At 43.2% G+C, this 14,622-nt stretch overlaps 1 protein-coding gene across 1 annotated transcript in view; it reads left to right on the top strand.

Moving 5' to 3' along the window:
• Positions 1-14,622, top strand: part of CSMD3 (CUB and Sushi multiple domains 3) — a 2,836,509-nt gene that overhangs the window by 2,516,418 nt on the left and 305,469 nt on the right. Inside the window, exon 53 of the mRNA XM_085605076.1 lies at positions 13,168-13,341. Coding sequence (XP_085461202.1) covers positions 13,168-13,341 — 174 coding nt within the window. The remainder of the gene's footprint in view (positions 1-13,167; positions 13,342-14,622) is intronic.

The following is a 14,622-nucleotide window of genomic DNA, read 5'->3' on the forward strand; positions in this document are numbered from 1 at the left end:
TCACATAATATCTAGTTGAATGGTTCAGAAGGAGTTGGATGACTACATATAAATTGGAAAAAGAATATGAGTAATGAATGCCAAAGTGGCGCAATCCAGCAGTGCGTCTGGTTTGGGGCTTAAGTTAGGCCCCTTCCCATGTAACTGTTCTTGCACGGTGTCTTATGGGCTGGCACCCTACCAGTCTGCACGCAACATCAGGAGAACAAGGATTAAATTTGAGAAGAAGGAAAGAAATGGTGTGCATCCCCACCCCCATTATTAATAACTTTGGTGCCATTCGACACTTTCCAAAAACAGGGCAAATCAACTTTGGTTTTTTCATGGCAAGTTTTGTGCAGATTCACCAAGCAGATTTTTAACAGGACTGGGGTCCCAAAAGTTCCAGTTCCCATATTCTTTGAAAAACATACTTTTAAAAACTGAGGGCCTCATTTATGAAAAGTGACGCATTACTGCGTGAAAACAGTGATGCGCCACTTTTCACTGCGCCCTCCCTGCGACTCCAGTGATGCGTCATATTTACAGTATGAAGCATCATGTCGCAAGGAGTCACAGATACGTCAGTATTTCTGACGTATCTGTAGGCGCAAAAGTGACGCATCGCTGGAGTGTGTCACAAAAGTGACGCAACTCCAGCAATGTGTCCTTTCACATGGGGCAAGCCCCATGTGAAAGGGCCTGCGTCAGTCTTACGCCTGCTGTGAGGCAGGCGCAAGAAATTGACGCATTTGCACACTAGAAGTGGCGCAGTGAAATCTCGTAGATTTCACTGCGTCACTTCTACGACCCTTTGTTGCGTCAAAACGCCCCCCTTGCATACATTATACCTGGCGCAGGTATAATGTGGCGCAGAGGTTTACAAAGTGACGCATCTACCTAGATGCGTCACTTTGTAAATATGGCGCAACATGGCGCATGTTTTCTGCCACTGGTGCGTCACAAAAAGTGACGCACCGGCGGCGCAAAAGTGACGCAGGGGCTCATAAATGAGCCCCTGAGTTATTTTGTGCCTAAAACACAGACAACCACCATGCATGTTTGTTTTCCAACACACACAACACATGCCATAATTTGCATAGTTAGCAATGTTGCTCTTTTGACTTTTCTTTTCTTCGTTGCTGTACTGTTGGCAAGTTAGTGTTCCAACCATGGAGGGCAGTGCAAGTTATGTGCGTGTGTGTGTTTTTAAATCAGCAGATTTTTTTATATTCTCATACAGTGTGACACTTTTTTTCCAAACACTATTCTTATTAACTCCCGCCGTTATGCCTGCAGATGGCAATTGTTACTTTTAGGTGTGCCTCCCTGTGAATTTGATATTTAAAGGGCACTGAGACCTTCATGAACAAGACATCACCTTACAGTGAATGAATAAACTCATTTTCAAATCTAGGAAGAAGCCGACCATAGCTTTCCAAATAGAAATGCACAATATTTAGAAGAGGCCTTTCTTCCTAGAAATTGTACTAAAGCCTTTAGGGAAATGTCTACATTTTCTGTTACATAAATCCTTCTTTTACTTTGTGGTCTAAAATATCTTCTGGGAACTATTCGAATTTTGGCAACTCACAACCTATAGCATCTATTTTAATGTTGCTGTTAAGAAATCCAAAACGGCAGCTTATCAAATGACAGACTGGTGGCTTTTTTGCTTTATCGACAACTGAACAACCTTAATATGTGAATAATGAAAACAAAATGTAGAGTAGAGCTTCTTGGCCAAGCAAATAAAAATTACACAACTAATAAATGACTTGTGCGTTCCCGCCCCTTTAAATCAGAACAACATGTTTCGAAATGGGGCTTGTGCAGTGAGACATTAATTCAATTAGGGCCTGACAGATGAGTTATGGCACAGATCAGTAGCCACAAGACATGTTGATGCAAGTGTGGAAATAAAACAATCTGTCTGCTAGGAATCTATAAGGAAACGCCACTCTGAAATACACAAGGAAGACGCAGTCATCTGACTGGAGAGGCCTGCCTGAGACACCATTAGAGGCAGATATCGGAGGACACATTAGCTTGCGTTCAGTGCCATGTTTGCTCAGGATAACACAGTATGTGAAGAGTAAATCACGTTGAGGAGACGGCAGGAGGCAGATAGGGCGCAGTTTGCACCATAAATCAAAGCACTTATCAAGAGGTCGCTCAAACGCCATAGGGGGAATTAGACATGGCAGGTGAAAACAGACAATGATATTTAATGTAATGCGTGGGATAATGGAGGTCATTAAACAAGCATTACACCTGCACGTGACCTGTATACATGCCTTTATAATAGTTGTATCCTTCCTTCATGACATGCAAATGTGCGTTTATAAAAGTTCAATTCATAGGAGGCTGCATTTGCAGCATTGGAAACAGCCTTTGGTTCTTTAGGGGGGAAACAACAAAGATTCAATCCTCCCCCTACAATAACAGTTATCTATAACAAATGTATTGGAGGAAAATGTACTAAACACAGCCAGGGTTAAATTGCAAAATCAGGCAAAGTAAATCCTGATTCTGGCTAGCCCTCACCATTCCACTCTCCCTCTTCCGGGTTGGGGAGCGCACCGAGAGTTCCTCAGTACCTTTCTTTCAGGAGCTCTGCTTACTTCTGGTCACTTGTCATCAGCACTGAAGGACGAAAGTATGTCAATTGCAATTCACTAATCGCACATCTAGTTACAACAGCTGTACAGTTCCTAAAACAGTTGTAAATGTAGTCTAGCGCAGCCTTGAAGTAATCCACCACCATATAGGGCCACTTACAGGTCTCCAGAACACTCCCCTAGAAAGTGATGGAGGCAGCCACTTAAAACAACCACCTCCTATGGAATTTTCTTAAATTGCAATTTGAATTGACACACACACATATATAGTGTTAAAAGTATATATTAATTTATGAAGTAATAATTATATATGAAAATTACAGTGAGGGAGGGATTTTTGTATTTTAAATAAAGTCATTTATTTTATAAATTTCTTTAACATTTAATTTGATGAGTTATTGTTCTGTAACATTTTCTAGGTAAATAATTATTGTAAATGAATTTACATGAATGTTATGAATATTTTTTCATTATTAGCATTTATGATTTTTCCCATAATTTACCATGGGGGAGATCTCCACCCCGGTGGCGGAGACTTCCTTCAACAAATGAAAATTTACTTGTCATAACTTTACACTTGGTAATCCTGTTCTAGCAAGCTCCACTCCCAGTTTTGAGGTGGAGAAGAAATGAAAGTTTGCACCTAGTAATAAATTTAAACTAAGAAATGTTGAATAGCAAAGAGTGTAAACTTAGGGCCCGATTCACAGAATTAACTTAAGACAAAATCCTAAACTTACTACTTTTGGTATTCACAGAATGCACTTACTACTTTTGGTATTCACAGAATGCACTTACTACTTTTGGTATTCACAGAATGGATTTACGACTACTAACTTTACTTCCGCACTTGGGCCGGAAGCTCCGCCTCCGGGCCGGAAGCTCCGCCTCCGGGCCGGAATTTCCGGCCCGAGTGCGGACGTAAAGTTAGTAGTCGTAAATCCATTCTGCGAATACCAAAAGTAGTAAGTGCATTCTGTGAATACCAAAAGTAGTAAGTGAATAATTCTGTGTATCGGGTCCTTAGTACTTAGTGCAGTATTAAATGTACCCATGAGTGCATCTACACATGTACATTTACTTTTGTGAATCGGACCCATGGTGTCCAGCACATGAGCCCAGGTCTGCGGTCTGCACATTCTGCACAACCTGCTGGTGCATGATTAGTGGCCCAACTGTGATGAAAAACATGCTTTTGAAATCCAGGGGACCCAATGATGAAAGAGCAAAGAAATAATTTGCTTGGGACTAGGAAGATAACCATTCCTTTGGCATGAATGTAGCAGTTGGTGATCAGTTAGCATGCATGCCTTGAGAGTTGTATCTGCTGATGCTGATTCTACCTGCTGCTTTATGAGCTGGGATGCTCTTTGAATGTTTGGAGCAGGATGAGATCATGCTTATTGCCAGAGCTGATTACAGCACATATCCATCATATCAGCTAAACAGACAAACCAGGATATGGCGTGTGAGAGTCTCGTATGTAAACATGCTGGGCCTGTGTATCCCCAGCAAAAAGATCAACCGTTTTTTATTTGCAGACTGGGCCACGTATTGCATGTGCGGTGTAGACTGGGCCACGTACTGCATGTGCGGTGTAGACTGGGCCACGTATTACATGTGCGGTGTACTCCATGTTTCCCAGTGTGACTCAAATGTAACTGGGTGTGCCAGTTACAGACTGGTTCAGAACGTCCTACCACAGTGATTGTGCTGTTCCAAGTGCAAGTGTGAACTCGCTCTTGCACTTGGAAGCATGCATTATCGAAAGACTGATCTCTGGTTAAAGTCACCAGCCCACCTTTCACTGTCCAGGCGGCAGTCTGTGTGGGTTTTAAAGAGAGGGCGAGATCCCCCACCAGGCAGAAGCAGTGAGTGACTGTACTCACCTGCAGGTGAATATCTGGTTGGACCTCGGGACCCCTTTATTACTTTAGAGTGTCACCTCCTTACAGCAGTGACATCTTAAGGAAGTTGGGGACCGTGGGCCAAACGTATTTTGGGGGCCCCTGTTTGGATCAGCTTTGAATTTCTGATCCAGTTTCAGCTCTTTCATGACCTCTTTGGCCAGGTCACTGACAGTGCACGGGCACACTGGTCCAAATTCTAAATAAGTTTCCATCTAATATTCCAGCATAGTGATATGTTTTTGAAAACATTGCAAATAATTCAAGTGACACATTCCCGTTTGTCATATGTGAGATCCTGTTTAGATCTCAAAGAAACTTTTTTAAGGATGCTGCATGAAACAAACACAACATCTGCAGAATGTATGTAATAGACTCTTTTATTAACCAAATGAAAACTACATTGAAGGAAAATGCTATTTGTAAGTATCTGTTCAAGAATTATTCAAGGTCATCAGGGCAAGAGAGTCTGCGGAACAGAGCTGGCTCTATCGGGCCCCTGGAAAGACTGGGGCCCTGGGCCAGAGCCCACCTTGCCCATGCCTCAAAACGTCTCTGCCTGACAGTCTCTTTGCATTTGTGCCTGCATCTGTAAGACGGTGCGGGTGGAAAGACAATGGATTCCCTCATTTGTTTAGGGACGTGCCCCCTCGCGAATGAGGCATCCTCTCTTGAGATCAGACTGGCACACATTTAGCACTGGTTCGATGTCTATCACAGAAGAAAGCTGCAAGCGTCTTTGCCCCCATCTGTAATACCAAAGTGTCAATGGGGCACAAGGACTTTAACGAGAAACATGGGCAAGGATTGCAACAATTATAGAGCCTAACAAAATGTGTTTATTTGAATGCAACCCTAAGTGCCATCTTCGAGGGCATTCCCCTATATTTGAACGTGGCCTCCATTGTTTCACTCATTGGAAAGCATGGCATTGTCTGAAAGCACATATTCAATCTCTTACAGCCTCACCTCAATATTAGAAATCCTATGAAAACAAGCGAACAGCCCTCATTCTCTTTCACACGTGAGAATCAGCTGGTAAAACTGCTCATATCTTATAAAGCACATTAGGTATACACGTCCAAAGCAATCATTTGCAGCAGAATTGCGCGAGACAGCTTTACCTTGCAATTGCACAAGGGAAGCAGAGCATGTGGTTGAGGAAATAATGGTCTGGGAGCCCTACTTCCTTTATAAATTGGTCCATTGTTCACAAGTTGTGCATTATCCTCTGCTCCTGTGTGCCTCATATACAGATGTTGCGAAGGTTCACAATCATCGCCCAAAACAATCCTCCCGATGATGTAAGTCTCTCTCTCTCCTAACCCGAGGTCAATCTCATTTGGAAAACAAATAGCTTACATCTAGCCCGAGACATCTCTGGCATGCCGGAGATGCTCTGATTAAATCCGAGCCTTTCCCATAATCACCCGGGGTGTAAAATGCATTTTCAAATGATGGGGAAAAAATCACACGTGTGGAGCCGCTTTGAAAGGCAAGGCCTCATTGTTTCAGAAATGAGCAGATTTCCATTCCAGGACATATATCAATTAAGGCCTATCTCTCTGTGACATCCCGCTCTCAGCTCAGGGAGATGGGGGCTGCGGTGCGGGCGAGGATTAAACTCCCTTTGGAATCGGAGACCAGCCCGCGCAATTCTAGTGAAACAAAAAGTCATTACAAAGTGACTTCCCCGTTTATTAATTCGCCAAATGATATCAGAACATTACACAATCCCTCTGTCGAAGGCTGAAAAGCCTGCAGACTGCGATAGGATCTCTGCTCGATGCTATTAGCAGTAATAGGATTTGAAACGTTTTGACCTTTACCTTTTGCGTATTTGATATCTGAAATAATAAGAAGCCACGGAAATGCCTCTTACCTATATCATTTCAGTCCGATTTATAGTTTACATATCCAGCAAATTATTGATTTGAAGGACGCTTTCCCGCAAGCCTTCAGTCAGAGGAGAAAGAAGAATGCATGGGATTCGCAGGTGTGTGTCTGCTGCGGTGATATGCAGATAGCACGTTTGTACTTCTGGTTGGTTTGTAATTATGAAGGGAGTTACATTCTGTGAATCGTTTGGGAACTTTTGATGATTTTGCACAGGGTTCCCAAAAACATTTCTGCGTAAAGAAGTGCCTGACACTTTACAGTTTTGTGCATGTTGACTGAGGAAGGATTACAGAGAGGTTTAAAAGAGCATTTTTCATCAGATTCCCGCGGGCATATTTGCTCTTTATTGCAGCAAAACCATAGCCAGATGTATGTAACACCTAGACCATAAATGAGACTTTTGTCAAACTTTGACACTTTGCTTGGACTGATGTAAGTCCTCTCAGTGATTTATGAGAACATGAAAACAAAAAGTGTATAATTAGACCTTGATGTGGGCAGTGGACATTGTGCAACGTAGTGCATGGTGCAAAGGGCCCCCTGCTGGCATTTACCATGAACAGTACTAGCCCAGGGCAGGGCCTCAAGGATCAATGTTGACAGCACTTAGCTCGTCTCGGGAGTAGATACAAAGCATGGGCTCTTTTTCCATGATTCTGGCATGTGTTCCACTCAGCATTCCACACCCGAGCAGTCTTAGCAAATAGTGCATTGTGTCCTAGTTCCCGATCATTGAAAGTGGTTGGCCTGAACGGCTTCATGCAGGCAGGGCCACTGATAAAATGTGATTCTGTGGCTTTCTTGTTTTCCACAAAATTATTAATTTGCCACAATTCCAATGCAATTTTCAAATTTCAGCGAATAAAATAGTTTCCAGTACAAAGAAACTACTAAAAGCACGTAACGTTTATAATTCCATTAAATGAATTATCATTTGGTAAGGATTACTGGTCACTTTTCAGGACCCGCGTGCTGGATTGAACTGTTAAGCTGTCACCAATTAGGTAAAACTATGCCGGGCAGTCTAAATGGTTGTGAAAATACAAAATACCCATATAATACTGCCATCGATTAAGCCACACAATTTGACAATTTTTGCCCAATTTTTTCAACCCTGCTGCATAATTTGGTCTTCCATTGCTGCATTATTCGGTCTGCTGTTGCTGCATAATTCTAGTGGCCTTCTCGTTATGCAGTGAAAGATTTGACCCTGCTGCCATGAGACTGCAGGCAAACCTTGTGAAAGTGTTGCCGGCAATTTGATTATGGCTGGTGGTGCTGAATGTCAGGTGGCAAATTGCCCAGACGTCAGTCATCCTGAGGAATGGTGCAAGTATTGTTCAAGGTGTGGCTGTGAGGAGAATAATAATTTAGGTTACTAGGATAATTTGTGAATGCTCGCTTCCTTCCACTCTTTCCTTGGTGTAGCTTGGATTACTGTTTGTGAGAAACTGGGTTATTAGCAGAGAGGAGTGGAACTCCACGCAAACAACAGACACAGTCATTGTCACCGTGAACCACAAAAGGCAATAAATTAACCTGTGCTTAGCCCTCTAATAGCTTGCCACAAAAACAGTTAGGCTTAACATAGAGGCAATATGTAAATTATTTATGTAGCATAGAAATTGTAACAAAATGAATATATAACACAAAAAATCCCAAACCAACTTAGACAAATAAAGTAAAATTTAATAAATAACAAGGTACCGGAATGACAAAAATCCAAACAATTAAACAGGATATATTACATTTTAAACTTTTAGGTAGATATAGTTCTAAAAGTACAAAGCGGCATTTGCGGTCATCCAGTCATCCTTGGTGGAAGAAAGTCACAAGTTTAGGCCGACGCGATGGAGTGTGGGAGGTATACAGAGATCAGTTTAGTCCTGCTGAAAAGGTTTTCTTCTTGCATGAAAAGTTCTATTTGCAGTGGAGAAAGCTGCGAGGAGCAGGCTGTTCGCCTTGGGCACTAATGTCCTGTCAGACGTCACAAAGGCGCTGGAGGTTGGCACTCACCATGGGCTGTTGATGTAGTAGAGCGAAGTGCATCGCTCGTGTTGCCTGTCATCTCTGACAGTTGCTGTAGTGCAAAAAGTACAGTTCACTAGAGCTTCACACTGGCAGTCGGTGCGGTTGGCAAGAATGGACATGGTGAAGAGCCACTGGTGAAGAACCCAAAACATCAGAATGTGTCCTTTTCTTCATGGAAGAGCTCAACTGATGCCACACCAAGGGTCCTGGACCTGGAAGGGACCTCTTGGGGATCTGGAATTCATTCCAGCAGAGGTCAGCAGGGCTCAGGCAGGCCCAGCTGAAGGTCCAGACAGGTCCAGTTGCAGGTCCAGGCAAGTCCAGTTGCAGCAGGTCAGTTTCAGAGAAACTTCTGGGTCCCTGTAGCTTAGAATAGGAGGTCAAGCAGCTGAGCCCTGGAGTCACTTCGAACTAGGATGAAGGGTTCAAGTCCGGTCTTTGAAGAGGGAGAAGCTTCTGGATTTCCCCCCTACAAAAGTGTCTAGATCTTCCTACCTCCCTGCCCTGGTCCCAGTCTGTCTGGGTGCACCAGAGGCTAGTGTGACATCCTTTGTGTGTGTGCTAGGAGAGTGCCTTTGAAGGGCAAGTGTGGTAGATGATAGCTCTGTCCCTCCCACTCATGTCAGGATGACCCACCCTGCCAACACTGAGACACTAGTGTGATACTGTCAAGGAGGAATACACAAAGGTCAACTGCATCTGGTCATGTGACCCATGGACAGGCTGCTGGCACTAAATGGTTAGGACAAGAACATTCCTGTTTCTTAATGTGGACTTTTCAGAATTGTGACTTAAAGTCTGATTTTAACATTTTGGAAAGTTTTAAATTACTATTCCTAAGACACCAAACATGATATTCCCATTTGCTGCCAAACGAAAGTTAGCACTTATTAAATATATTAAGGTAGCCCAAAGTTTATCCTGTGGGAGAGGTAGGCTTTGCAATAGTAAAAAAATGAATTTGAGAGGTTTAAACTACCAGAACATGAAAAACTTAAAAGTGCATGTCTATCTTTTTAACTACAATGCACCCTGTCCTATGGACTGTTTAGGGCCTACCCTAGGGGTGACTTGTATGTCTTAAAAAGCAAGGTTTAGGTCTGGCAAAAGGTTTATTGTGCCAGGCCAAAATGTGAGTTTAAAACTGCACAGAAATGTTGCAAAACCAGACCTGAGCAATGTTTAAAAAGGCTACTCAAGTGGGTGGCACAAAAGATACTGCAGAACCACTAGTAATTTCTACTGTACAGGCCCTATGTACAAGTACTACCATATAGGGACTTACAAGTAAATTAAATATGCCAGTAGAGTGTAAGGCAATTTTAACTTGTTGAAAGGTGAGATCACCAGCACTTTAGCACTGGTTAAAAGTGTTAAAGTGCACAGAGTTCTAAATACCAACAAAACAGGTTCTGAAACCAGGAGGGATAAGGCAAAAAGTTTGGGGATGACTCTGCAGAGATGGCCAGGCCCAACAGTAAGGTTTAGGCCTGGCAAACGATTTATGAGACATATTTTAAAAGGCTAATTTAGTGGGTTTCACAAGGAGTGTTGCTGCTGATCTATTACCATTTAATTTACAGGCCCTGGGTACATTTAGTACCCATTTACTAGGGACTTTAAAGTAAATTCAATGTACCAATTGAGTCGATGCCAATTGCACCATGTTTTTTGAAGAGTGCACAAGCACTCACTGGTTAGCAGGAAAAAAGTGCGCAGAGTCCTAATTCCCACAAAAAAGGGTGCTGCAAAAGAAGGCAAAAACCTGGGGCTGATTCTACTAAAACGGATAGGTCTAATAGTGTAACTTTGTTGATTTCAGGTGTCACTAGTGAAGTTGTAAGGTGTGCCTTCATCATGTTGCACCAGACATATAAGAGTGCCAATACTTGATGGTAATACGAAAATAGAGTGATATATTGGAGCGTTGCTACCTATATATCTTGTAAGCTGAGTCTAAAGGTCCATATGTTAAGGAAAGTCGTTATTGTTTGTGGATTACTTGATGGTGCACAAGAAAAGTTGGCTGAACAGATTGTTTTTAACCAGCCTTATTGGTCCATGGAAATAGTTCCAGAGCTTAGATATCTGTACTGAAAAAGAACTGCCACCAAAGAAGGATTTTCTGTATGAAAGGATTAATGATGAGTGTGGAACCATTTTGCTCAGGGAGTTTCACCTTTAATAGTATATGCAGAGATTACTCAAGGAATGTACTTGAGAGCAAAGGCCCTTGAAAGTGACACACCTTGCGATTGGAAGCCAGTGCAGAGTTAGAAAGAGAGGCAAGAAGTAACTGTTTGGAATCACTGTAACTTGGAGAGTATGTGTTAGCAAGAACTGGTCCAAATATCTTACTGTGTCCAACATGTAATGCTGGGATCCAAAACATCATGTACGAATACTGCTAAGAGAGAGTTACATTCATGAAAAGATTAATACCAGAATTGACTGCTGGTATTTGAAATACAGTTTGAATGAGTGAGAGATGAGGATGCTCAGATGCTTTCTTTTTCATCCCCTTTACCTTTCGCAGCATTACTAGATGTCTGAACATAAAGCTAGAAAAATGATTGTTTATAAAACCTAAAATTATTTTACATTTTTAAATGGTCCACTCCGGGGGTTTAACAAAAAGGGGCTAATTTAATAAGAACTCATGCAACGTACTGCAGCAACCAGAGCTGGTGTGCTGCATTGAGTGACAGGGAGAAAGCAGGAGATTGCCATATTTACTAACATATGTGACCATTGCCTTCTCCCCATTCTATGAAGCATTTATTGCTGCCTTGCATTACACGCACACCATTAGACTATAGTGCAAAGGTATCTGTGTGATTTCTAGCGTAGGCTTTGTAATTCAAGATTATCCTTTCAGAACAAAATACAATTCAGTGACATAGTTTAAGGCTTTTCTAACTTTCGGTCTGTATTGTACATTACCGCACACTTGCAGAGTTAGAAAATAATTCAACCTGCCTCAATCAAGGATGTGTAACTTTGTTAATTATTGAAAAAACTTTCATTATGTATACCATGATATATGTACGTATAAAAACTATCTCACATCTCTGTTGTTGAATTCACCTGATGTGACCTCCTCCTCAATCCAGAGTCAGAAATGCGTGGTTAGGCAGGCCCTGCGACCTAGGACTAAAGCAACTGATTCACAGATCACAGGTGGAGGAAACACGTAACCCTTAGACAGAGTGCACCAGCAGGAAAAGCCAGCTCGATCTCATAGAATGGCAGCGACAGTACAATGGTCTCAGGAAATTGGCCCCAAGACAATACAGTGGCCAGAGGGGCGCACATTTTCAAACACACCATAAAGTAAGATGACTCACTAAGGGGTCCATTAGGATGTAGGGCGGATCGCCACTGCCCGCATGGCGGTGGCGATCCACCCTACATCCTTCCCCGCCATATTAGTATGGCGGGGGGTACCACAGGGTATGGGAAGACCGCCTGCCGCTTTTCCGCCTGGTCGACTCATCGACCGGGAGGAAAAGGGTTTAATTTGGTGGCGGTGTCTGCTAGACACCGCCATCCATATCAGGATGCAGGCCAGAGGCAGCCCAACGCCACCACGGAAAGCATGCAGATTTAGAAGTGCCCCCAGGATGTTGGGGGGGCACATGGGGGTAACTATGGTACCCCCCTACATGTGCATGCACAACATGGCAGGCACTGCGCGGGGCCTGCCACGTTGTGCATGCATATGCACAGCATGCATTTTTGGCAATGCGGCGGGTGATGCTGAAAGCACCGCCCGCCGCAATGTTTAAAATGCAGGATGCGCCCGCCAGTGTGGCGGGCCCATACTAATCACCCCCACAGGACCGCCGCAGTTATGGCGGGCAGTCCCTTTTTAAGTCAGGATTGTGGGCGGACAAAGTCCGCCCGCCATCCTAATGATGCCCTAAGTTAGGAGCACACAGCCAATCAGAACACAGCATGCACACTAAACTACACGCAATTACCACATGCTCCTCATGCCGGAAATTTGGACACGTACCACTGGCCCTGCATTATGTCCACACAAACACGAGGCCACCTGCGCTCCTTATCAACCCCCTGATTTATGAGCCAGTGACTAGGCCCAAGAATCTGTTGCCAAAGGAATGACTAAATTAGTTTATGATGCTTCATGTAAAGTATAAAATAACCGCTGAAACCAATGTATTTTTTTTTTTATAGGGCTCTGTGTCAAAAGCCATGGGTGGTCACAGGGAAACGCACTTGTACCACCCATGGGACGCACTCCTCAGGCAATTTAGCCCAAATCAGTGGTAGTACTACTCTGTATTGCTTTAGGGATACTGATAGTAAATCTCAATTCAAGACTTTTTGCTGATTTTCATCACTTTTGGGGACACTTTGCCAGCGCAAAGCCACATGATAAAACTGACCTGAAATTGCATCCTTTCAACTTTATCCATGTTTAAACATGCAATCATATGTTCACAACTGTGACAGATGAAACCTCAAGATCAGTTGTGTATTAAGACCCTAACAATTATTCTCATAAAACTGTGTATTGTTTTGCAAAATATTGCGTAAAACAAATTTTCAGAATGCAATAAAAATAGGTTTCACAACCTGCAATGTGAAAAAAAAGGAATTGCCTGCCAACAAGTCAGCCATTTGTGTGAAGTGCTAGCAGTATCACTTTGCATTGCTGGTAAGACATGGCACACTAATGTTACCTCTTGATTATATCTTTGCAGCTGGCCACTGTGGAACACCAGAACCCATTGTTAATGGTCAAGTCATTGGAGACAATTATGGCTACAGAGACACAGTTGTGTATCAGTGCATCCCTGGCTTCCGCCTAATCGGTTCTTCAGTCCGAATTTGCCAACAAGATCACCACTGGTCGGGTCAGCTTCCATCATGCGTGCGTAAGTATACAGGCCAGAAACACAATATTGCATTTTCCAATTAATACTAAAAATTACAGAGCTTGGCAGTCGCTGAATAAAGCATTAATTGGTAAGATTTATGAAGGAGAATAAGAATGGCTTCTGCTTGCCATATCTAAACTTAGGCAGTGGCGTATCAGAAAGAAAATAGTAAATACCAAGGGGCATATTATCAAGGACGATGTTAAAAATGATCTACGGTTTAGCGGCAGAAACCTGCCGCTAAAGCGGCGATAATGGGCTTGATAATATGCCCTGGAGAATTCCAATAGAAGTCCATGTTCTTGTGTGAACATGGGCTTCTATTGGAATTCTCCATGGCATATTATCAAGCCCATTATCGCCGCTTTAGTGGCAGTTTTCTGCCGCTAAACCGGCGATAATTTTAACGCCGTCCTTGATAATATGCCCCCAAGTTTGTACTCCACAAGTAGACACATTGTGGAATTGTAGCGGTAGGCCTAGCTATGAACAGAAGTGGCAGCTGAAGAGAAAAAGATTAAATCCAGGAATTGTTTTTCTAACGAGATGATAGGGGCTACAAAAGAGGTTAAATGAAACAAAGGATAACATATGTACTGTAAAGAACGAAGAGACAATTAATCGAAGGCACAGGATTAAGAGAGTGGAAAACCAATATGTGGCTGTTGCAAAGTCACATAAGACTTTGTATGAACTATTTCTTAGTTGAAGAGCTCCTGAGCCAGCCAAACTGGCTAGAGGTGGGTGGACATTAGGCAATATTTAGGAATGGAGATATGCACTCTCTTAGTTTAGAGGCAACAGAAAAATACGTAAACCTAAAGTGACTTGCTTTCAATGTAACACTATGCGATTAATCAAAACTAAGGGGCAGATGTATGTTCCCTGGCGCATCCCTGCAAATCAGCATGGATGCGCCAGGGAAGATGCGTCACGCAAGTTTACCCTTGCGCCACAATAGATGCGCCGCATTTACAATGCAGCGCATCGTGGCGCAAGGATAAACAGATGCGTGACGCATCTGATGGCGGAAGGGCGGCGCATTGCTGGAGTTGCGTCGCAAGCGCGACGCAGCTCCAGCAAGGCTCGGGGGTGCCCTATCGGTACAATGCTGCGTCAATCCTTACGCCTGCTTCAAGCAGGCGCAGGGATTTGACGCAGCATGGCCGGAAAAGTGACTTGTAGATTTCACTCAGCCACTTTTCGGAGGCGTTCCTGCGCCGGAACACCCCCCTGCCTGTGAAGGTACGCCCACATGTGGCGCAAGCTGTACAACGT

Source organism: Triturus cristatus, chromosome 5_1 (assembly GCF_964204655.1).
Source record: "Triturus cristatus chromosome 5_1, aTriCri1.1, whole genome shotgun sequence".
Taxonomy (NCBI): Eukaryota; Metazoa; Chordata; class Amphibia; order Caudata; family Salamandridae; genus Triturus; species Triturus cristatus.